This window comes from Falco naumanni, chromosome 20, assembly GCF_017639655.2.
Source record: "Falco naumanni isolate bFalNau1 chromosome 20, bFalNau1.pat, whole genome shotgun sequence".
Classification (NCBI taxonomy): Eukaryota; Metazoa; Chordata; class Aves; order Falconiformes; family Falconidae; genus Falco; species Falco naumanni.
In genome coordinates, this window is record NC_054073.1 from 1,647,100 (window position 1) to 1,671,470 (window position 24,371).

The 24,371-nt window shown below is 68.0% G+C and overlaps 2 protein-coding genes across 2 annotated transcripts; both read right to left on the minus strand.

Annotated features, from left to right (window-relative positions):
- Window positions 1-368: 368 nt before the first annotated feature.
- On the minus strand, window positions 369-6,934 carry ANKRD35 (ankyrin repeat domain 35). Its single transcript, XM_040577980.1, has 13 exons — window positions 6,896-6,934; window positions 5,662-5,792; window positions 5,473-5,561; window positions 5,146-5,210; window positions 4,649-4,706; window positions 4,485-4,555; window positions 4,297-4,403; window positions 3,428-3,591; window positions 2,497-3,341; window positions 1,771-2,382; window positions 768-857; window positions 623-688; window positions 369-458 (listed from the first exon to the last, which is right to left on the minus strand). The coding sequence occupies exons 1-13, from the start codon at window positions 6,932-6,934 to the stop codon at window positions 399-401; spliced, it is 2,397 nt and encodes a 798-aa protein (XP_040433914.1). The 3' UTR covers window positions 369-398.
- A 1,055-nt stretch (window positions 6,935-7,989) lies between these two features.
- On the minus strand, window positions 7,990-22,684 carry ARHGEF2 (Rho/Rac guanine nucleotide exchange factor 2). Its single transcript, XM_040618496.1, is given in 23 exon segments — window positions 7,990-8,567; window positions 8,667-8,853; window positions 9,668-9,778; window positions 9,780-10,082; window positions 10,501-10,551; window positions 10,667-10,708; window positions 10,798-10,865; window positions 10,985-11,080; window positions 11,223-11,414; window positions 12,054-12,121; window positions 12,274-12,443; window positions 12,517-12,593; window positions 13,337-13,594; window positions 13,688-13,805; window positions 14,041-14,166; window positions 14,253-14,503; window positions 15,634-15,780; window positions 15,864-15,973; window positions 16,059-16,188; window positions 16,448-16,511; window positions 16,651-16,718; window positions 17,157-17,307; window positions 22,579-22,684. Coding segments are annotated over 23 exon segments (2,922 nt in total). The 5' UTR covers window positions 22,627-22,684; the 3' UTR covers window positions 7,990-8,481.
- Window positions 22,685-24,371: the final 1,687 nt, after the last annotated feature.

Here is a 24,371-nt window from a genome sequence, read left to right on the forward strand (position 1 = left end):
TGGAACTGGTCCAGTATGGGGACGGACCCCGTGTGGGGACTGGTCCAGTATGGGGTTCCATGGGGCGGGGGCTCTATGGAACTGGTCCACTGTGGGGCTGGGGCTCTATGGTCCAGTACGGGGCAGGTCCTGGCCTGAGGCGTGCCCAGTAGCCCTCCCAGTCCGGAGCTGGGGCGCAGGGCTGGCTGCGGGGCGCAGTGGGTGCTGCGAGCCCTCCTGGAGTGTCCCCCCCATTTCCCATCCACCCCCAGGTCCCATGGTGGGGCAGGACCCCCAGCCAGGACCCCCAGCCAAATCCACCCCACGCCCAGACACAGATGGGGACAGGGGCTGGGGACACGCGGTTTCTCCAGTTTAATGGCTTGGGGGGGCAATGGGACCAGCACCAATCCTGCCCCTCACTCCTCCGCCCGCAGGATCCGCAGCAGCATGGCGTGGACCCCCTCGTCCATGAAGCCCTGTGGGGAGCAGAGCTGTGCCGTGGGGCTGGGGTCGGCATCCCGGGGGGGCCCCACATCCAGGGTGGGGCTCCCAATTTGTATTTTCCAGCATCGCAGCAAAAATTGTGTGTGTGTCCCCTCTATGTCACCCCAAAGCAGGAGGGGGGGGGCACGGGTCCCACCTGGGCAGCGTTGAGGAGGTGGGTCCTATAGACGGCCACGATGTCCCGATGGTTCTTGTGCTGGACCTGGGGGATGGGGGGGGAGAAAGGGGAGATGGCAGGGGTGACATGGGGACAGTGGGTGACACTGGGTGCTGGCACCCACCTCAAGCTGGAGCTGGAGCCGGGCGTTCTGGCCGCGGAGCCCCAGCACCTCCGCCGACAGCTTCTCCGTCTCCGCCAGCAGCTTCTTCATCTGGGGGGGGAGGGGCAAAGCTGGGGGCTGGGGGGAGCGGCTGCCCCCCGTCACACCCCGGGGTGGTCCCTTTGGGTCCCATCTGCTGCCCCCCAGGTTTGCCTGGAGATGGACTGGGGGGGGGGGAGGGGAGGAGGGGGGGAAGCTCCAGGTCCTGGGCAGCCCCCACCCACCCAAACCTGGTTCCTCTGGGGCATTGGGGGTTGGTGGGGGGCAGGGGGCAGCGATGGGAGGGGGACAGGGGTGGGAAGGGGATGGGGACAGGGATGGGGACAGTGATAGAATGGGGATGGCAATGGGAAGAGGGGGTGATGGGGACAGGGATGGGGATGGAATGGGATGGGGACGGCGATGGGGACAGGGATGGGAATGGTGATGGGGACAAGAATGGGATGGGGACAGGAATGGGATGGGAACGGCAGTGGGATGGGGATGTGATGGGTATGGTGATGGGGACAGTGATGGGATGGGGATGTGACGGGGACAGGGATGGGATGGGGACGGCAATGGGAACGGGGTGTGATGGGGACGGCAATGGGAAGGGGACGGCAATGGGAAGGGGACGGCAATGGGAAGGGGACGGCAATGGGAAGGGGACGGCAATGGGATGGGGACGGCAATGGGAAGGGGACGGCAATGGGAAGGGGACGGCAATGGGATGGGGACGGCAATGGGAAGGGGACGGCAATGGGAAGGGGACGGCAATGGGAAGGGGACGGCAATGGGAAGGGGACGGCAATGGGATGGGGACGGCAATGGGATGGGGACGGCAATGGGATGGGGACGGCAATGGGATGGGGACGGCAATGGGATGGGGACGGCAATGGGATGGGGACGGCAATGGGAAGGGGACGGCAATGGGAAGGGGACAGCAATGGGAAGGGTCCCGTGTCCCCGCCAGCCGGGCCCTCACCTTGCCCTCCTTGTCCCGGCAGCCCCTGGCCAGCTCGTCGGCCCTGGCCCGCAGGCTGCCCACGCTGCGCTCCAGCCCCTCCGCCTGCTCCCGCAGCTCCCGCGCCTCCCGCTCCCGCTCGGCCGCCCGCGCCTCCGCCGCCTCCGCCGCCTGCTTCTCCGCCGCCACCGCCGCCCGCCAGCGCTCGGCCTGGGCCGCCGGTGTCTCGCCGGGGGGGTCCCGGCCGCGCAGGGCTGCAGCGGTGCCGACCAGCCGCCCCAGCAGCCGCGCCAGCCGGGGGCCCGGCCCCGGCCCCAGCTCCTCCACCAGTTCACCCAGCGCATCCTCCAGCTCGCCCAGTAGCCCGACCCCAGTGTCCCCGTCGCTACAGGGGGCTCCTTCCCCGGGGGGGCCCTCGCCCTCCATCTCTGCCACGAGCTGCAAGGCCTCGTGCTGGGCCCTGACCAGCCCGTCCAGCCGGCGGTGCAGCTCCCGCAGGATGCCAGCCCCGGCGTCGCCGGCCGCCTCCCGCGCCTGCTTGCCCACCCCATCCCGCAGCGCCGCCAGCTCCCGCCGCTGCCTCGCCAGCCTCTGCCGCAGCCTCGCCGCCTCCTCCCGCTCGGCCGCCAGCGCCTGGGCCAGGCCGGCCGCTCCAGAACCTTCTGCCGCCGGCTGGGCACCGGGGTCCTGCCCCCGCAGCCCCCGCAGCTCCTCCTGCAGCCGCTCCCGCTCCCGCCCCAGCCGGGCCAGCTCCCCCAGGAGCATCCCGTTGGTCTCCTTCAGCTCCAGCATCTCCTGCTCCGAGCTCCCACCCTCCTCCGGTGGCTCCTCTCGGCTCTTCCCGCCCGGCGCCGGCTCCGTGCCGTTCACCGGGCACGCGGCGAGCGGCCGCGCCAGCTCCCGCCGGAGGTTTTCCAGCAGGACGTGGGATCTCTCCAGCATCTCGGCGTGGGTCTCGTCGGCGCGGCTCAGCGTCTGCTCCAGCCCCAGCACCATCTTCTCCCAAGCCGCCAGGCTCCTGCGGACGGCGTCGGCCGACACCACCTCGTAATGCAGTTTGCTCCGCAGGGCCTCCTCCACCTCCCTGCGCAGCCCCCGGCTCCGCGCGCAGGCGCTCGCCTTCGCCGCCCGCATTTTGGCACACTCGTCCCCCAGCCAGCTCAGGAACTGGGCCAGCGCCGGCACCGCAGCAGCACCGTCGGGCTGCGCCGCGCTGTGCTGTCCTCCACCCTCCTCCTCCTTAGCCAGCACCTTCTTCCTCAGCTCGCCCAGGTGCTGGGCCAGGAGGGCCAGGCAGGCGCCATCCTCGTCCTCACCCTGCGCCCCCGTTCCAGCCTCGCACCCGGGCAGGAGCTGCACCAGCTCCCGCACCCGCTGCCGGAGCCCGTCGGCCGCAGCCGCCAGCCGCTGGCATTCCTGCGTCTTCCTCGCCAGCTGCTCCTGCAGCCGCTGCACGCGCTGGGCATCACACCCATCCTGCTGCTCCTCATCTTCCTCCTCTTCTTCCTCCTCCTCGCTCTCGCTGCCCAGGGTCCCCTCTGCCTGGCTCTCCACCTGCGGCGCGGAGTCCCCGGCACAGCCGGTGCCGTTCTCTGCCGGGAGTAAAAGAAACAATCCTTCTTTTTCCCTGTTTTTTCCTAAAAATAAGCAGCCAGGTGAGGCGGGGCAGGGGGCTCACCTCTCCCCCTGCAGCGGGCGCTGCGCAGGAGCCGGCGGAGGGCACGGCTGGGGGGCTGCTCGGCACAGCGCCAGCGGTCCTTGTCCCCCACGGCCGCACCGTGGCTCAGCAGCAGCTCGGCCGACTCCAGGCTGCCCTGCTCGCAGGCCAGCATCAGCGCGGTCCTGCGGCACCGGTGGCAGGGTGACATGGTGGCACAATGGCACAGTGGCACCATGATATAGTGGCACAGTGGCACGATGGCACAGTAACATGATGGCATAGTTGCACAGTGACATGGTGGCATGATGGCACAGTGGCACAATGATATAGTGGCACAATAATATAGTGGCACAATGGCATGGTGGCACAGTGACATGATGGCATGGTGGCACAGTAGCACGATGGCACAGTAGCCCGACAGCACAGTGGCACAGTGACATGATGGCATGGTGGCACAGTAGCACGATGGCACAGTAGCCCGATGGCACAGTGGCACGATGGCACAGTGGCACGATGGCACAGTGACACAATGGCACAGTGACACAATGGCACAGTGGCACATGATGGGATGGCATGGTGGCACAGTGGTACAGTGGCAAGGTGGCATGGTGGTACAGTGGCACCATGACACAATGACACGGTGGCATGATGGCACAGGTCCCTGCCCCCCCCTCCCCCCCCCTCCCTGGGTGACTTTCCCAGGACACCTGGGTCCCCTGGGGAGAGGGGACAGCGCTGGAGCTGCCTTTGCAGGGGGCACCTCCAGGGTCCCCATGGAGCAGAACCTCGAGCCATCACCCTGGGCATGGGGCGGGCAGAGCGGAGACATCCCCCACCCCCACCCCCAGTTGTCCCACACGCGTCCCCTTGTCCCCACGGCCACCCACCTCTCGTCCTTGTCGGCCAGGTTGGGGTCGGCCCCTCTCTGCAGGAGCTGGGCGCAGATGGCAGCGTGGTTCCCCCGCGCCGCCAGCATCAGGGGGGTCTGCCCGTGCTGGGGGGGGGCACGAGGCGCCCGTCAGCCCCCCACATCCTGGTCCACCACCCGCCGCCACCCGCTGCCGTCCCCACTCACGGCGTCGGTGACATCCAGGAGGGCCTCGTGGTCGCAGAGCAGCAGCACGCTGGAGGCGCAGCCCGAGGAGGCTGCGGGGGGGTCACGTCAGCTGGATGGCCCCCCCCCGGATGAGTGCTGCCCCCCCCTGCCCCCCATCCTGGCCCAGGGACCCCGGCACTCACCGGCCCAGTGCAGGGGGGTTCGGTCCTGCCTGTCCACGTGGCCCTCGTTGGCACCGAACTGGGGGAGGACAGCGGGCAGGGACCCTCCCCGGGCTGGGGACGGGACCCGGCGTCCTGCCCTGTCCCTTCCCGTCCCATCCTCAACCTCATCCCTGCCTCCACGCTGTCCCCATCACCATCGCTGTCCTTGTCCCCATCCTTATCCCTGCCTGCACCCCCAGCTCCATTCCTGTCCCCAGCCCTGTCCCCATCCCCAGCTCCATCTCATCCTCCTCTGTGTCACTGTCCCTGTCCCTGTCCTCATCCCTGTCCTTGTCCCCGTCCCTATCTCCATCCCCAGCTCCATCTCATCCTCCTCTGCATCCCCATCCCTGTCCCCATCCCTGTCCCCATCCCTGTCCCTGTCTCCATCCTTATCTCCATCCTTATCTCCATCCTTATCTCCATCCTTATCTCCATCCTCACCCTCTGTGTCCCTGTCCCGTGCGGGCTCCTACCTGCAGCAGGACCTTGACGCACTGGGGCTGGCAGGCGATGGTGGCCAGATGCAGAGCGGTGCTGCCTGCAAGAGACCTGCAGGCTGGGCACCGGCAGCCCAGGGGGACCCCAGAACCCCGCCAGGGGACACCTGGCCTTGGGGACATCCCTGGCCTTGGGGACCCCCCCCAGCACGGCAGGCCAGGCTGCTCCCCCGGGCTCAGCGCCTTGGGGTGCAGGGCTCAGTCCTTTGCCATCACCCAGGGGGGCCATGGGGACCGGCTCAGCCCCATCCCTGTCCCCCCCGCCCCGTGCCAGGCAGTGTCCCCACCGTGTCCCCCACTTACCGTCATCGTTCTTCTCGTTAACGGGGGCCCCGTGGGCCAGCAGCAGCGTCAGGCACTCGGTGAGACCCTTGGACGCAGCCAGGTGGAAGCTGCCGGAGGGCGACAGGCGGCTATGACCCGCATCCCCATCGGCCACCCCACCGCCCTGGGGACCCCCACGCGTGTCCCCCACCCCCCGGGCTGACGTACGCGGACTGCCCCACGGCGTTGAGCTTGGTGGGCCGGGCTGTTTTGCGGGAGGCAAGGGCGGACACCTTGCCCACGTCGCCCTTCTCCACCGCTTCTAGCAGCTTCTGGTCCTGCTTGTTCCAGCTCTCAACCTGGGGGGGTGGCGAGCGGCTGGGGGGGCGGCGGGGACGGGACCCCCACCAGGTGGAGAGGGGAAACTGAGGCACAGGTTCTCCAGGCAGAAGGGCCACGGCAGAGGCAGCGCTTTGGGGTTGACCCCTCTCCTGGGATGTGCCCCACAAACGCCTCCCGCTGCGGTGCCACGGAGCCGTGCCTCAGTTTCCCCACCTGGTGGGGGGCTCCACCGAGGCCGGGGCGCTGGGGACCCCAAAGTGCTGTGGAGCCCGGCCCTGGGCGCCAGCCGGGAAGGCGAGGCGAGGCTGGCGAGCGTGTCCCTGCCTGCGCCTGCCCGGCTGGTTTGTCGGGCTCCGCCGCCGTGCGCCGGGTGGGTGGGCTGCGGGACCCCCCGCTGGGCCAGGGCTGGGGGCACGCGCTGGGACTGGGGCTCCGCATCGTGCATTGGGGCTGGGGTCGGGGTGGGATTGGGATCGGGAATGGGGCCGGGATTGGGGGCAGGATTGTGGCGGGATTGGGGCAGGAATGGGGTCGGGGCTGCAGCTGGCATCGGGGTCAGGAATGGGGCTGGGATGGGGGTCGGGAACGGCGCTGGGATGGGGGTCGGGAACGGCGCTGGGATCGGGGTCGGGAACGGCGCTGGGATCGGGGCTGGGATCAGGACTGGGAATGGGACCGTCCTTGGGGCTGAATTTGGATCGGGATTGCAGCCGGCATCAGCACGGGCATCAGGGCTGGGACTGGGGCTGGGATTGCAGCCGGCGTGGGACCGGCGCTGGGGCTGGAGCGGGGCTGGGATTGCAGCCGGCGTGGGACCGGCGCTGGGGCTGGAGCGGGGCTGGGATTGCTGCCGGCGTCAGGATTGGCATCAGGGCTGGCCTCGGAGCCAGGATCAGGGCAGGACTGGTGCTGAGCTCCCGGGCTGGCTGGCAGCTGGGGGGCTGCAGCATCCCCTCACCCCAAACGCGGCCACAGCCCCCCCCGGGCTCCGCAGCAGCACCCGCGGGTGCCTGCGGGGCACCGAGGCTGGAGGTTACCCCCAGCCACCGGGTGGGGAGGGGGTCCCGCACGCCAGGCCAGGCTGGGGTCCCCCGGGGCACGGCGGGGGGCCGGGACTCACCGCCACCTGCGAGCTGGAGCAGGAGAACATCCGCTTCATGGCGGCCGGGGGGGTCTCCCCAGGACCCCTGCCCGTGCCGGGCGGGTGCAGGTGCCGTGAGCGAGGAGACGTGTGGGTGCGGGCGCCTTGGGTGCGCGTCCTCCGCCCCGTCGCCTCCCCACGCCCGGGGCTGGCTCGCACCCAGCCCGGGCTTGTCCCGTCACCTCCCCGGGGACCTCCCGCTCGACGCCTTCCCCGGGCGAGCCGGGAACCCCGTCCCCAGCACCTCGCTCGGGGACCCCGGCGTGGGCACCCGGCGTCGGGCAGGCTGCTGAGCACGGCCACGCGCGGCTCGCCCCGACGGGACAGCAGGACAGGCTGGGGGACAGGCACCCACCGCCGCTCCGCCACCCCCGGGACACCAGTGGGTGGTGGCATGGGCTTGGGACCTGGCACAGTGCATGGCTGAGACCCGACACACGGCTGAGACCCGACGCACTCGGCGCACGGCAGAGACCCGACGCACTCAGTGCAGGGTTGAGACCCAAAGCGCTCAGTGCACAGCCAAGACCCAATGCAGGGCTGAGACCCGATGCCCTTGGCGCAGGGCTGAGACCCGACACGCTCAGTGCAGGGCTGAGACCCGACACACTCAGTGCAGGGCTGAGACCCGACGCACTCGGCGCAGGGCTGAGACCCGACGCACTCGGCGCAGGGCTGAGACCCGACGCACTCGGCGCAGGGCTGAGACACAACACATGGCTGAGACCTGACACGCTCAGTGCAGGGCTGAGACCCGACACACTCAGTGCAGGGCTGAGACCCGACGCACTCGGCGCAGGGCTGAGACCTGACGCACTCGGCGCAGGGCTGAGACACAACACATGGCTGAGACCCGACACGCTCAGTGCAGGGCTGAGACCCAACACAGGACGCACAGCACGGCCACACCACCCCAGCCACCCACTTTGTGTCCGCCCCTGCCCGCAGCCCACCTCAGCCCCCCTCCTCCTCCCTGCCCCCCCCACCCCCCACCTGCACAGTTTAGGTCCAAACTGGTCTTTTTAATTTCTTTCCAATTTTTTTTTTCCTTTTTTTTTTTTATACAGTTAAACTGAGGGGAACCAACAACTGATTAAAAACGCCTGTCCCAGCGCCCCCCCCCCCCGGCCAGCCCCCCCCAAACCAGGCTGGGGGACGAGCTTTGGTAGAGATGGGCTCACCCCCACCAGGGACCTTACCGCTGTCCCAGGGCTGGGGGCGGGGGGGGAGGGGCTGCATCCTGCTCAGCACTGGATGGACCAGGACCCCCCCCCCCAACCCCACCGGGGCCACCTCCTCCCACCCCAGGACAACAAAATAAATAAATAAATCCAAGCGGAGGGAGGCGGGACGCATTGGCCCCAAACCGCTGCCTGTCCCCCCCCCCCCCCCATCTTGGGGGAGGGGAGGGGGCGACCGGCCCCCCCCAGCCCCATAAGGCTCCCATGGGAATAGCAGCTTCCCCATCCCGCTGGCCCCATCGCCCCACGGCTGGATCCGGCCCCCGGCATCTCCCGGGGGGGGGGGGGGGGCGTGGGGGGCTGGGGGGGAGCTGGAGCTGGTCCCTAACTGTCCGAGGAGCCCCCGTCACCCTCCTTCAGCTCCTGGCTGCTCTCCACCTCTTCGGGAATATCCTGCATCCTCAGGAAATCTACGGAAAAACAGCAGGTTAACCCCCTCCCCCGCCCTGGGAAAAGCGGGTGCCCAGGGCTGGCTCCTGTGCCCCCCCACCCCCACCCCCGGGACCCACCTCGGGGGCTGGCGGGGGGGGAGTGGCGGCTCCCCAAGCCCTCGTCCTCCAGCAGCGCGTCCAGGGCGTCCTCGCCTTCCCGCAGCCGGTCGGGATCGCCGCCCCGGTAATCCAGCTCCTCCCGGGGGCAGGGGGCGAAGGCAGGGTGGTGGTAGGAGAGGCTGGCGGGGTGGGGGCCGTGGCTCAGCTGCTGAGAGGGGGGGGGGGGCGGTCAGGCCTGCACCCCCGTGTCCCCCAACATGGGGGGGGAGGGGGCGGGGGCTGAGGCCAGACACACTCATGTCACGTGTGAACGTATCCTTCACCCCCCACCCCGGCGGGCTGAGGCTGGATGCACTCGTGCCACACCTGACTGCACCCCTCCCATCCCCACCTCCTCCCCACACCCCCCACCGCGGGGGGCTGAGGCCGGATGCATTCATGTCACGGATACGTTCATGTCACAGATGCACTTGTGTCACGCATCAGCACATCTATTTTTTTTCCCCTGCTGCCACTTCCCCAGGGCCCGACCCGGGTGGGCTGAGGCCGGATGCGCTCGTGTCACACATGTGCCCATTGCTCCCCCCTGCCCTGACCCCAAATCTGGGTGGGCTGAGGCTGGACAAACTTGTGTCACACATGAGCCCACTGTCCCCCCTGTCCAGAGCCCAAACCCGGGTGGGCTGAGGCCGGACGCACTCGTGTCACACATGAGCCCACTGTCCCCCCTTGCCCAGACACCAAACCCGGGTGGGCTGAGGCCGGACGCACTCGTGTCACACATGAGCCCATTGCTCCCCCCTGCCCAGACACCAAACCCGGGTGGGCTGAGGCCGGACACACTCGTGTCACACATGAGCCCACTGTCCCCCCTGTCCAGAGCCCAAACCCGGGTGGGCTGAGGCCGGACGCACTCGTGTCACACATGAGCCCACTGTCCCCCCTTGCCCAGACACCAAACCCGGGCGGGCTGAGGCCGGACGCACTCGTGTCACACGCTGAGCCCCCCGTGCCCCTACCTGGGGCGGGGTGAAGCTGAGATAGAGCGCGTCCCCGGCCGGCAGACTCCTGCGCCGTGGGTCCGTCCCGCGGCGTCCCCCGCGCGCCACCCTCCTGCCGCAGGGCACCCAGCTGCCGCCGGGCATCCTCCAGCTCCCGCTCCAGCCGGGCGCGCTCCTGCTCGCTGTCCCGCAGCCGCGTCTCCAGCGCCGCCGCCTCCTGCGCCCGCTCCTGGCAGAGCTGCCGGCAGCGCCCCAGCTCCTCCTGCAGCAGCCCGTGTTGCCGCTGCAGCAGCGCCAGCTCCGTGGTGCCCGGCTTCTCGCCCACCCGTGCCGCCGGCTCGGGCGCTGCCGGCTGGGAACCGCGGCGCGACGGCTTCTCCGCGCCCTCCTGCAGCTGCAGCTCCAGCAGCGTGTCCTGCTGGCTCACCACGGCCTGCGGGGGGGGGGGGCGGCAGCGTGGGCAGGGGGCATGGGCAGGGGGGGTGTGGGCGGGGGGAGTACGGGCAGGGGGCAGCCGGGGGGTGGACATGGGGGTTTTGGCAGGGGGAGGGCAGTGGTGTGGGCAGGGGGCAGCCGGGGGGTGGGCAGGGGGGTGGGCAGGGCAGGGGCCAGCTGGGGGGTGGGTGGGGGGTATGGGCAGGGGGTGTATGAGCAGGGGGCAGGCAGAGGGGTGTGGGCAGGGGGTGTATATGGGCAGAAGGGTATGGGCAGGGGGATACGGGCAGGGGGATACGGGCAGGGGGATGCAGGCAGGAGCGCAGGCAGGGGGATGGATGGATGTAGGCAGGGGGATGTGGGCAGGGGGCTGCTAGGTTGCCCCCCCCTCCCCACAGTGTTCCCCCCCCCCCAACCTGGAGGCTGTGCAGGAGCGTGTAGAGGTTCACCAGCCGCTGGTTGATCTCCTGGGGGGGGGGGGGGGGGGGATGGTGAGCCCCCGTGACCCAGCACGGGGAAACTGAGGCACGCTGGCCCCACGGGGAGGGAGCTGGCGCCCTCCCCCCTCCCGCCCCCCCTTACCTCCTGGGGTACCCTCTGCAGGAGCTGGTTGCCGTTCCCATCCTACGGAGAGACACCAGTGACACCGCGGTGGCCCCGGCACGGGCTGGGGGTGCCCCCCTCGGCGCGCCCCCCGCCCTCCCCCCACTCACCCGCTGCCCAGCATCTGAATCCGCCCTGCAGAACTCCAGGGAGCCATTGAAGCTGCTGGCGTCGCCGTCTGCAGGGAGAGGCAGGGGGTGAGCCCCGTCGCAGCCCCGGGGGGGGCCCCAGCCGGGTGCAGCCCCCAGCCCCAGCTGGCACGTGTCCCCCAGCCCCCCCGCCCCCCCCCCCCCTTACTGCTGGCGCCGGGGCTGGGGCAGCTCTCGGCTTCGGCGAGGTTGTTCTGGTCCCGGTCCCGTCCGGAGCTGGTGAATATTTCCTTCAGGCACTCCACTGCGGGGAAGTGCAGGATGAGCCCCACGCCACGGCGGGGGGACCCCACACCACTGGGGGGGACCCCAGCCCCGTGCCTCAGTTTCCCCATCCAGAGCATCGCCATCCCAGAGCATCCCGGCGCGTCCCGGTGGATCCGAACCTTCCCGGATGGCGTCGTGCATCAGCTTCTCCCCTCGGGAACCCTCGGCTGAGTCGGAATGGAAGAGGGTGCGGGGGGCCAGGGTGGGCGAGGACTCCTCGCAGCCGCTAGCCAGGGCCAGCATGTCGGCGAAGAGCCCCACCTTCTCCTCCAGCAGCGCCGTGATCTTCCGATCATGCTGCAGGATACGGTCTGCGGGGGGGGGGGGGGGACAAGTACGGATGGGGGGGCGAGTACAGATGGGGAATGTGAGTACGGATGGGGGGGCAAGTACAGATGGGGGGGACGAGTACGGATGGGGGGACGGGGGGGGACGAGTACGGATGCGGGGGGATGAGTACGGATGGGGGGGACGGGGGGGGGCGAGTACGGATGCGGGGGGGATGAGTACGGATGGGGGGACGGGGGGGGGCGAGTACGGATGCGGGGGGATGAGTACGGATGGGGGGGGACGAGTATGGATGGGGGGGACGGGGGGGGCGAGTACGGATGCGGGGGGATGAGTACGGATGGGGGGACGGGGGGGGGCGAGTACGGATGCGGGGGGATGAGTACGGATGGGGGGGGACGAGTATGGATGGGGGGGACGGGGGGGCGAGTACGGATGCGGGGGGATGAGTACGGATGGGGGGGACGGGGGGGCGAGTACGGATGCGGGGGGATGAGTACGGATGGGGGGGGGACGAGTACGGATGGGGGGGACGGGGGGGCGAGTACGGATGGGGGGGACGGGGGGGGCGAGTACGGATGCGGGGGGATGAGTACGGATGGGGGGGGGACGAGTACGGATGGGGGCGCTGGATGGGGACCCCCCGCGGCACCAGCACCCACCTTTCAGCTTGCGCAAGGACGCTTCGATCTCTGTCTCTATCAGGGGAAAATCCTGGCGGCTGGGGCAGCTGGAAGGGAACGGGGGGGCTGTTCTCAGAGCTGGGACCCCCCAACTCCATCCCACCCTTCCCACCGGCCGCATCCTGCCCACGCTCAGCAACCCCAGCCCCCAGCTGCACCCCCCTCCCCATCGCGCACACCGAGCCCCCCCGGCACTCACAGGCTGACCGTCTGCTGGATGACCTTCATCCAGTTGTTGCGGTCGTCGCGGGAGGCGGCGTGGACCTCGTACATCTCCGGCGGCGCGGCGCTGATGAGGAACATCCCCTTCTCCTGGTTGGCAATGTCCCGCACGATGAGGTTTTGCAGGGAGATGACGGCCGGCTTATCCTGAGGGGCAGGGGACAGGGTCACCATGCCAGCCCGGCCGCGGCGGGGGCTGGGATGCGGGGGGGGGGCTCACCAGCATGGGGAAGGTGTATTTTTGGTCCTTCTCCTGCAGGAAGATCAGGACGTCCGTCATCAGTAGCACCAGGACGTCTGGGAGGGAGCGCAGGGACGTCAGACGCTGGGGTGGGCACCAGCTGGTGGCATGTCCCACCCCACAGAGCCCCAGGGTCCCCTCGGTCCCAGGGCTGCTCCCAAATTTTTCCATGGAGGGGGAGGGCACCCCCGCACCCCTGTGCCCTGGCAACCCGCTCCATGGGCACCCCCATCCCCTAGTACCCCCCCCAACCCCCAGCACCCTGCACGTTGGCATCTCCACCCCCGTGTACCCCCACCTCCTGGCACCCCTGTACCCCATCACACCCAGGTACCCTCATCCCCTGGTACCCCAGCCCCACCCCCTGCCAGCGTCCCCCAGTGCAGGCACCCTCATCCTCTGGCATCTTCCATCCCTTGGCACTGTGGTCCCTGGCGGTCCCATCCTCAGGTACCTCCAGTCCCCTGTACCCCATGCTCCGGCACTCGGCTCCCCCAGCACCCCCAGCCCCTGGCACCCTGGCCATCCCCATCCCCTGGTACCCCCACCCCACAAGCACCTTAGTCCCCCAGCACCCCCAGCCCCTGGCACCCCCACCCCACAGCACCTCGGTCCCACACTCCCCAGCCCCTGGTCCCTGAGCATCCTCATCCCCTGGTACACCCACCCGCCAGCACCCCCAGCCCCTGGCACCCCGGGCATCCCCATCCCCTGGCACCCCCACCCCACAGCACCTTGGTCCCCCAGCACCTCTCCCACCTGTGCCCCAGTTCCCCCCCACAGCACCCCAGTCCCCCACCTTTGAAGCGCCCGGCTGCCGTCTTCCAGAGCATGCAGCCGCTGTGCACCAGCTTACGCCGCAGGAGCTCGTCCTTGCCGAAAACGCCGGCGCGGCTCTCCCACGGCAGCTGCACCTTGGCGCGGCCGTCCACGCGCCGGTAGACATCCCACAGCCGCGCGTTCATCTCGCACGTGTGCACCTCCTCGTTGATGGAGGAGATCAGCTCCTTCACCAGCTTCAGCGCTCGCGACAGGTCCGCGGAGTCACCCTCGTTGTCTGGGATGAAGGGTTGGGGGGGGACGCGGTCAGGGCTGGACCCCCCCCCCCCCCCAGCACGGGTGGTCGCCCGCCCGCCCCCAGCCCTGTTACCTTTGGAGTTCTTCAGGATGCGCTCGATGAGCACCGGGTACTTGGTGATCCTCTGCGTCACCAGCAAGATGCACTCGGGCACCCCGTGACGTCGGAGCAGCGGGGACCGCGTCACCCTCTGGCCAGCCGGCGGGAGGGGGGGAAGCACAGGGCACCCCGTTAGCAGTGACCGGCATCGCGGGGCTCATAACCATGTTAAAAGGCATTAGGGAGAGACGCCCAGCTGGGGAAACTGAGGCACGGGGTTGGCAGAAGGGTCTTGCAGCAGGGTATGAAGCCCGGAGGCAGCAGGGAGACCCCAAGACCCGTCCCGGGGGTCCCTCCGGAGCCGTGCAGGGATGAGGGGCGCTCACCCGGATGAACTGCTGGAAGCGCTTGTCACGGGCGAGCAGGTCCTTGTACTCCTTCACGGCCTTGGTGTGCTTGCTGCAGAACTCGGCGTAGGCTTTCCTCAGCTGCTCCGCGCTGGCCCCCGAAAACTGGGCAGGGGGAGAGGAGGGGACGTCAGCCAACCCATACCCCCCCCCCCCCCCAACAGCACCCGCCGTCCCCACGCCGTCCCCACCTGGCTGACGAGGATGTCCCCCAGGCGGTTGATGACAAAGTTCTTGTTGCTGTCATGGGCCAGGGACTCCCTGCGACGCTCCAGGAGCTGCGCCAGGAACCGCTCGTGGATCTGGCTCAGCTCGTCCACGCAGGGGAAGATCTTCTGCACCGTGGCCGGGTCCACCTGCAGATCCTCCAGCATGGCCTTGCGGAACATGGTGGCCATGATCTTCAGCGTGCGGACGTGGTGCATCTCCGTCTGGATCAGCTCTGCGGGGGGGGGGGGGGGGATGAGAGGGCGCAGCCACCGCGGCAGGTCCCAGCCTGCTCTGTGCCGTGGGGACAGCGCTGTGCCCTGTCCCCACCTCCTGGTGTCCCCTGTCTCTCCATCGCAGTGTCCCCTACCACATCCCCATCTCTTCATCCCCATCCCTGCGTCCCACACCCATCCCTATGTCCCCTTCCTTGTCCCTGTGTCCCCATCCCTGCATCCCTGACGTGTCCCTGTGCCCCACACCGTGTCCCCACATCTCCCATCCCTCCATCCCCATCCCTGTGTCCCCTTCCTTGTCCCTGTGTCCCCATCCCTGCATCCCTGACGTGTCCCTGTGCCCCACACCGTGTCCCCACATCCCCCATCCCTCCACCCCCATCCCTGTGTCCCCTTCCTTGTCCCTGTGTCCCCATCCCTGCATCCCTGACGTGTCCCTGTGCCCCACACCGTGTCCCCACATCCCCCATCCCTCCACCCCCATCCCTGTGTCCCCTTCCCTGTCCCTGTGTCCCCATCCCTGCATCCCTGACGTGTCCCTGTGCCCCACACCGTGTCCCCACATCCCCCATCCCTCCACCCCCATCCCTGTGTCCCCTTCCTTGTCCCTGTGTCCCCATCCCTGCATCCCTGACGTGTCCCTGTGCCCCACACCGTGTCCCCACATCCCCCATCCCTCCACCCCCATCCCTGTGTCCCCTTCCTTGTCCCTGTGTCCCCATCCCTGCATCCCTGACGTGTCCCTGTGCCCCACACCGTGTCCCCACATCTCCCATCCCTCCACCCCCATCCCTGTGTCCCCTACCTTGTCCCTGTGTCCCCATCTCTGCACTTAACATGTCCCTGTGTCCCCCGTCTCTGCATCCCCCTCTCCTCATCTCTGACCTGTCCCTGCGTCCCCATCTCTTCATCCCCATCCTTGTGTCCCCTACCCTGTCCCTGTGTCCCCCCCTCCTCCTCCCCATGTCCCTGCCCCTCTGACCCACCCCACACCCCCTACACCGTCCCCACATCCCGTGCACCCCCATCCCTGCAGCTCTGACCCATCCCTGCGCCCCCTAACCCATCCCTCCATCCCCAACTCAACCTGTCCCCCTTGTCCCGCCCCGTGTCCCCCGTGTCCCCTCACCGTAGATGACATCCTGGCGCTTCATGACGTCCATCTTGTGCTGCTGCAGGTAGCTGTTGTCCACGGCCAAGCTCCAGGAATCCGCCTCAAAGTCCTTCCCGTCCGTCTCGAAGTCGCTCATCAGCTGGTTGAGGATGACATCGGGGCCTGCGCGGGAGGGTGGTGGGAGGTGGGGGTGGCCCTGCGCCCCCCTGTCCCCCCCCGTCCCCCCAACCCCGACGGGTCCCCACCTTCGTCGATGAGCGACTCAACGGAGAGCGTGCGGTTGCGCATGTTGAGGGAATCCGTGGACTGGGACAGGATCCGCCGGATCCCCAGGGGGGACTCATCGTTGAAGGTCCTGGGGGGGGGGGGGTAGGACATGACGAGGACACTGTGGGGACAGCCCTGGAACCCTCTGTCCCCGTTCTCCCCCCCCCACTTACCCCGCGATGTTGGTGGTGGAGACGCTCTTGGAGAGGGAGAGGGACGGGCGGCCGCGGCGGGGACCCAGCAGCGTCTGGCGGAAGCTCTCCGAGGGGTAGATGGCCGAGTTGGGGCGCTCCCGGACGGCAGCTATGGCGGGGGCGGGGGGAATGGCACACACTGGGGGGTCACCGCCGTGATCCCCACTGTCACCCCCCTGGCCGCACACCGTGTCCCCCCTACCCAAAGGGGACACCCTGATACAGCATCCCCCTGCAGGGACGCATCCCCCAGCCCTCCTGGGGGTGTCCCCGCAGTCGGGGGGTGTCCCCGCAGCCGGGAGAGGGACATGGCCCTGCCCCGACACCTCGGTGACAGGCAGCTGGGGGGGGGGGGAGCACCCACTCACTTTTATTGCGCAGCGAGACCGACTGCAGTGCCGAGCTGTTCTTCAGCAGCGCGGCTTTCTGTTGCTGGGGGAGGGAACGGAGGCGTCACAGCGGGTATCACTGTCCCCATGTCATCCTGCGTGTCCCCCCCCCACACCGAAAAGCCTGAAGCGGCTGAGACCGGCCAGCTCGTGTCACTTGTGACGGCCGGGCAGGCGCTCACCTTCTGCTTCACCTTGGTGCAGTTGGGCAGCGTGTCCTTGCAGCGGTTGTGGATGGTGACGTTGCAGGCTGGGGGGGACGACACAGGGACAGGGAGAGGTGACAACACGGCCACCCCCGGAGATACCCGGAGGATCCCACCCTGGGGGAGCTGCCGGTGCCAGAGCGATGGGAGCAGATGCCGGGGGAATCCAGGTGGATGCGGATTATAGCGGGCGCTGCCGGAGCCGCAGCTGCCCGGGAGCAGCTGAGCCCCCCCGGCCCCACCGAGCCCCCCCAGCACCGGAGGACGCGGTGCCCAGCCCAGTGCCACGGGCACAGCGGCTCCATCCGGCACCACAGCGTCACCCACACTGGGGGAGCTGGAAGGAGCCGGCGGTGCCGGCCACCCTCCACGCCGTGCCGGGGTGGCACGCTGGCGTTTGCCGGGACGCCTCGGAGGAACCCTCCCGGCGTGGGCCTGCCGTGCCCGGCCGGCAAAGCCACCGCGGCCGTTTGGGTACTCACTGGGGCAGATGAGCGCTTCCTTGGCCGTGATGCTCTTGTTGCAGGCGAAGCACATGGTCATGCCCGAGACGGTGATGGTGGTGAAGAGGTGGCCGTTGGTGTAGCGGGCGTCCTTCTCCTTGCCCTCCTTCATCTTCTCCTTCTCCTTGCTCTGCCCGGAGAGAGGTGACGGGCGCCTGACGGGACTGCGGCACGGCGGGCGCCCGGCACCACCACCCGGCATGGCCCCCGCTTGCTTCGGGATGCGGCTCATGGCTGCGGGAAGCCGGGGGGGACGGGGGACCACCCGGTCCCCCCCAATGCTCAGGGGGTCCTGCCACCCCGGGGCGGGGAGGACGGGGAGCCGAGCGGCTGGGGAGAAGCCACCCGGCTCGCTCCGCTCGCCCGTGCTTCCCATCATCCCATAACCATGACAACCGGGTGGCTGCGGGAGAACCCCCCCCCCCAGCACCGCAGCCGCCAGCCCCAATGGGGACGAGATGCGGGGGCCGCGGTGGGGGGGAGGTGATGATGCTCCCCGGCACCCACGGGGGCTGGGGGTACCGCCGGAGCGTCGCAGCCGGCAGCCCTGCGCCTTCCCACCTCCTTTTTTATATCGGAACTGGGCATTTTGGCCCTTTTCCCCCCAAAACAGGGGCTCGGGGGCCAGCTGGCCCCCCCCCAGCCCCGGGGATGGTTTTGGGGTCCGGTTTGGGGACGCCGGTGCTGCCGGTGGCTCGCTGTGGTTTTCCCCTGCTGGAAAAGGGGAGCGAGCCGGCATTATCCCGGCGTTATCCCGAGCATCTCAAGAGCGGCCTTGCCCCCCCCCCCGCCCCGCACCCCCCCCAGCACAGAGCTGCCTTTGTCCCCCCCCCAGCCATGGCAGCCGGCCGTGCCTGGCACCGGGGCACCCGCAAACAGACCCTCTCCGCGCCAGCCCCCCCCAGACGGCAGCGCTTTGGGTGCCCAAGCCCCCGACCCACAGCTCGGTGATGCCGAAGGGGGTCCTGGTTCCCCTCCCTGCTCCCGACCCCCCACCCAGGGGGGGATGGGGGGAGGATGAGGGCCCCCCCGGGAGGCACCAGGCCGGTGGGGAGGAAGGTGAGGAAGACCACAGGAGCCCACGGGACAGAGCAATCCCCAGGCAGTGGAGACACCGGGGTGGGGGGCACGCTGCCACGGCCCCCGGGGCGGGGGGCACACGCCAGGGGTCACGGGGAGCCGGGGGTGGGGGGGCTCGGGGGCTCACCCGCTCGCCGCAGAGGGGTCTCTCCGCCTCCCCATCCACTGGGAACGGGGCGCAGAAGCAGCAGCACATCCTGGCCCCGCAGCCCCCGGCCCCGCCGCCCCCCCCCGGCCCCGCAGCCCCCGGCCCCGCCGCGGCGCCTCGGAGCCTCCAGCCGCAGCATCTGCCCCGCTCCGCGATTGTTCCCGGGCCTGGTGGCTTTTTTCGCTTTGCTTTTTCCTTTTTTTTTTTTTTCCCCTGGTTTGTTTTTTTTTACTTTTTTTGGCCTTTCCTCTTTTTTTTGCCTTTTTTTGTCTTTTTTCTGCTTCACTTTTTTCTTTTTGTTTTCCTTTTCCCCTTACTTTTTTCCTTGGCTTTCCTTTTTTCTTTCTTTTTCTTGTTTTCCTTTTTTGACCTGCTTTTCTTTTTTCTTGTTTTGGCCTTTTCCTCTTTCTTTTCCTTTCATTTCTTGTGCTTTTTCCCTTTTCCTCTGCTTTTTTCTCCCCTTTTCCTCTGCTTTTTTTCCCTTTTCCTCTGCTTTTTTCTCCCCTTTTCCTCTGCTTTTTTCTCCCCTTTTCCTCTGCTTTTTTCTCCCCTTTTCCTCTGCTTTTTTCTCCCCTTTTCCTCTGCTTTTTTCTCCCCTTTTCCTCTGCTTTTTCTCCCCTTTTCCTCTGCTTTTTTCTCCCCTTTTCCTCTGCTTTTTTCTCCCCTTTTCCTCTGCTTTTTCTCCCCTTTTCCTCTGCTTTTTCTCCCCTTTTCCTCGCTTTTTTTCCCTTTTCCTCTGTTTTTTTCTCCCATTTTCCTCGCTTTTTTTCCCTTTTCCTCTGCTTTTTTCTCCCCTTTTCCTCGCTTTTTTTCCCTTTTCCTCTGCTTTTTTCTCCCCTTTTCCTCTGCTTTTTTCTCCCCTTTTCCTCTGCTTTTTTCTCCCCTTTTCCTCTGCTTTTTTCTCCCCTTTTCCTCTGCTTTTTCTCCCCTTTTCCTCTGCTTTTTCTCCCCTTTTCCTCTGCTTTTTCTCCCCTTTTCCTCGCTTTTTTTCCCTTTTCCTGTTTTTTTCTCCCATTTTCCTCGCTTTTTTTCCCTTTTCCTCTGCTTTTTTCTCCCCTTTTCCTCGCTTTTTTTCCCTTTTCCTCTGCTTTTTTCTCCCCTTTTCCTCTCCTCTACTGTTTTCTCCCCTCTTCTTTCCTTTTTCCCCTTTTCTTCCCTTTTTCTCCACTTTCTTCCCTTCCCCCCCCCCCCGTTTTCTCCTTTTCTCCCCTTTCTCCCCATTTTCCTGCCCCCATCCCGCGCCCACCCCACAAAGAGCCCCCCCCCCAGCGCAGCCCCAGCCACAGGAACCCCAACCGTCACCAGACAAAGGCGGGGGGGGGGCGAATCCTTTTCCTGCAGCCATGACTCCCCCACCACCACCAGCAGCACACCAACCCCCCCGGACCCCCACCCTGCCCTGGTCCCCCCACCCTGCCTGGGTGCCCCCCCACTCACAAAGGCCACATGGAGGGGGGGACAGGCGCAAAGCAGTGACGGTGCCATAAAACCCCACAAGGCTTCAGCATCACCCCAGAAATATTGGGGGGGGGGGGGGATGCAGCCCGTCGCCCATCCATAGAGGGGGGTGCACACAGGATGTGATGGGGGGGGGGCATTTCGGAGCAGGACCCTCCATTGGCAGCCCCACATCACGCCCGGTGTGGGACAAAAGGGACCCTCCTGTGCCACCCTGGGGGGGGGGGCTACAGAGGGTCCCTGCTGCCGGTGGGACATGGTAGGGGGTCACTGGGGGTGGGGGTGGGGGGGGTGACCCCCACCCTGCCCAGACACCTGGGTCTGACAGTGGGTGTCAGGCTGCACCCCAGGCTGTAAATACATGGGGGGGGGGGGGGGCGGGACACGGCCATGCCACCGCCTCCGTCCCCACGCCCCCCAACACAGAGGGTGCCTGGGGGTCCCCCAGTAAAACCCCCATCAGTGGATACCCCGACGCCAACCCCCCCCCCCAGCACAGCCAACCCCCAACCCCAGCCACGCTCCCCCCCCACACACCAAACCCCCGGCACTGGGCACCACGGCATCCCCGGGCTGGGGGTTTCGGAGGGTCCCCCGACATCCGCCCCCCCGGCGCTGGTGGGGAGCAAAAAGTTTCTTCGCTTTAACCAGAAACGGGGTTTTTTGGGGTTAGCTGCTTTTTTATCCCAGCGCTGCGGTGCGACGCCTACGGCGGGTGTATTTCTGCTGGCACCGCCGCCGTCGCCCAAGATAGTCCGTTCCTCTTCCTGCGTGAGAACACCCCCCCCGCACCCCAAAACTCCAGCCAGACCTGGGGGGGGGGAGGCTTTTGGGGTGATGCCAACCCCAGCTGCCACCACCCCACGGTTGCGCGTGCGCGTGTGTCCCCCAAAATCCACCTGCGGCATCACCGCCTCCGTGAGCTGGGGTTGGGGGGCAGCCCCCCAGCCCCCCCCCAAAAAAAAAAAACCAAAAAAAAAACAACTAAGGTCTGACCTGGGTGCTGACTCCTGGCACGGTGTCACGGAGCTGTGGTGGTCCCCTCCTGCTTGGGGACAGTGTCCCCCCCGCCTTGGGGTCAGTCCCGTCCCCCCTCCCCGCCTGCCACCCCGGTGCTGAACAAAGCCAGCGCCATCCGGCAACAAAAGATGCTGCTGAGCGGGGACCGACTCCCTCCCCCCCCCGGGGCTCCCCCTCGCCCAGAATAGGGGGTGCCCCCCCCCAGACACCCATTGTGCCCCCCCCGAGGCTTAAAGAGCGAGGCTGTGGGGGTACAGCGTGGTGGGCTCCCCCCTACTGTTTTGGGGGGCTCCAGGGAAGGGAAAGAGGGGGGGGTGATGGGGTCCCCACTGTCGAAAAGCCACAGTTGGGGGGGGGGGGCGCGCATGCCATCTGCCGCTGGCACATCACAGCCGGGGGGGGGGGCCCGCGGCTGTGTCCCCCCCCCCCCCCCCCGCTGCCATGGAGGGGGGGGCCCTGTTTCTCCAGCGGTGACAGCTGGCCGCAGGGCCGGTGGCTGCTCTCCAAGCGCTGCCCCGTCACCGCAGCGGGGGGGTCCCCCCGCCAGCCCCCCCCCCCCCCCCGAAGGGCACAGCCCTGGGTGGGGCGAAACACGCTTTGATGAAACTTTCTTTAAACAAAAACCGCCATTTCCCCCCGCCCCCCCCCGCCATGTCCGGCGCAGGAACCAACAACCACTTCCCCACCCCCCCCGCCAGCTCTGCCACCCTCTCCCATACCCCCCCCCCCTCCCCAACCCGGGGGCTGAGCCCCCCGGGACCCCCCCCCACGGGCGGCTCAGACCTGGCAAACTCGGTGCATGCAAGGGCAGCACGCACCACGTGTGCCCCCCCCAAAAAAAAAAAAAAAAAAATCCCCACGTTGGGGTAAACTGAGGCGGGGGGGGGGGGGGGCTGAGCTTTGCACGCCCCCCTTGCACGCCCCCCTTGCACGCCCGTCGCCGGAGCACAAAGCCCTGCCAAGCGCCGGCAGCACCAGCTGAATCCCCCCCCCCTCGCCCCCCGTTTCGCCACGCCACCAATTGCCACATGCTCCGGGCCCCCCCCCAAGTCACCGGTAACGGGGACACGCTCTCCCGGGCCGGCGACCCCCCCCCCCCCCCCCGCTCCCCGTGCCTCAGTTTCCCCATCGCCCAAGGGGCGGCTGGCCTTTGTCTGTACCGGGACAATAAAAGCGGGGGGGGGACGGGGGGGGCCCACCTCGCTTCCACCCCCTCGGCAGGAGCTGGGGGGGCTTCACCCCCCCCAAAGGCCACCGGTGGAACCGGGACCGAGGGGGCGGGGGAGTTTGGCCGCCGCTCGGCCCAAAGAGTCGCTGGCGGGATGGTCCGAGGGCGGGGGGCTCCGGGGGGATGGGGGGAGCTCCGGGGGGATGGGGGGGGCGAGGGCAGGAGCGTTCGGGGCTTCCCAAGAGACCCCGCTACATAACGGGGAGCTGCGCCCCCCCCGCTTTGCCTAGGGACCCCCGCAACCAGCACAACCACCGCGACATCGCTCCGAGCATCCCCCGCCCCCGGCACCCCACAAACGCCCCCCCACGGGTGGGGAAGGGCAGAGCCCCCCCAGCCGGGGGGCAGCGACCCGGGGGGGGGGGGGGGGGGAGGTGAGGGATGCCCCCCTCCCAAAGCAGGAGGAGGGGGATTCCCTCCCAAAGGGAGCACGGCTGGGGGAGGGGGGGACCCCCGGCGGGACCCACCTTGGCACGCTCGCTCCTCGCCCGGGCCAGCGACTCGATGCGGGACATCTCGGCGGGGCCACCGCGCCGGGGCCCGCCTGGCTCCGCCCGGGGGCGGGTCCCACCGACCCCCCCCTCCCCCCGCTCTCCCCCCCCCCTCGGCCTCGTGCTGCCGCCGCTCTTTGTTCGGGCCGGGACCGGCAGCGCCCCCCAGGATCGGGCCCCTCCGCCTGTACAGCCGGTTACACCGGCACCTCCCCGGATCGCCCCCTCCCCAGCCCCTGCCCTTCTGCCTCAGTTTCCCCTCCCCGCACGCCCCCAGGGCTGGAACCCCCAAAAAGAAGCTGAAACTCCCATAGGGTTCCAATGGCCGTGGGGCTCCCCAGCCCCCCCAGCGCACAGTTTCGGGGTACCACACGAGCCCCATCCCTGTGCCCTGGGCCTGGTGCCGGCTTTTTCCTCCATTTTGGGGCTTTTATCTCCCAAATCGATGCCGGACCCTGACCCCGGGGGCCTGGCGCTTCCCTCCAGCTTATTTTTTGGGGAAAGCTGCTTCCCCACACACCCCCTGCGTCCCCCACGCCGGGAAGTCAGGCTGAAGGTGGCAGTTTGGAAAAATTGTGGGGGTTTTGCCCCCTTAAAACACCCTTCGGGGAGGACCCCGGCACCAGGAGCCGCGTTAACCGCCAACCGGTTTAATATTAACTCGCCGGCCGGGAGAAGCCAGGATTTATCGGATTTATCCTGCTCGCTGCCAGCGATAACATTACGAGGTTGCCAAGAAAACCCAGGCACCGGGACAGCTCCAAGCCCCGTGGCCAAGGGGGGGCTTTTTGGGGACCCCGTCCCTCCCCAGCGTCACCCAGTGACCCCCAGGGCAGAGCCCCCCACCCACCGTGGGGTCGTGCGGGTGTAAACGGCTCCTTCAGCAAATAAATGTCCCTTTTTCCCGGTATTTCCGTGCCTGGCGGCACTTGACGCTTGCCAAGAGGATGGGGACAAAGCCGCGTGCGTGACCACGGCGAAAAGTCACCGAAGCCACCGAGCCCTGTGAGCTGCCTCGGCTTCGCGGTGGCAACTGGTGCCAGTGGCGAAGGGAAGGGCACGGCGGTGCCGAATCCGGCCTGGCAAAGCCCACGGGACATGGGTGGGTGCAGCCTCACGTGGTGGGGATGCACCCGTGCATGGTGGGGGTGCACCCACGTGTGGCACCCGTGCATGGTGGGGACGTATCCACACACAGCGGGGATGCACCCGTGCATGGTGGGGATGCACCCGTGCATGGCAGCCATGCATGGCGGGAATACACCCCCTCACAGCACCCATGCACGGTGGGGATGCACCCACGTATAGCACCCATGCACGGTGGGTACACACCAACATGTGGCACCCGTGCATGGCAGGGATGCACCCATGCACGGTGGGTACGTACCCACACGTGGCACCCATGCACGGTGGGGATGCACCCACACAGGGTGGGGATGCACCCATGCATGGCACATGAATGGCGGGGATGCACCCGTGCATGGCACCCGCGCACGGTGGGGATGCACCCACACATGGCGGGGGTGCACACATGCACAGCACCCATGCATCGCGGGGATGCACCCATGCAGGTCACCCATGCACAGCGGAGATGTACACATGCACGGTGGGGGATGCACCCATGCGGGGTGGGGGATGCACCCATGCGGGGTGGGGGATGCACCCATGCGGGGTGGGGGATGCACCCATGCGGGGTGGGGGATGCGCCCATGCGGGGTGGGGATGAGCGCAGCTCCCAGCGCCCTTGGGAGAAGGCACCCGCTGCCCCG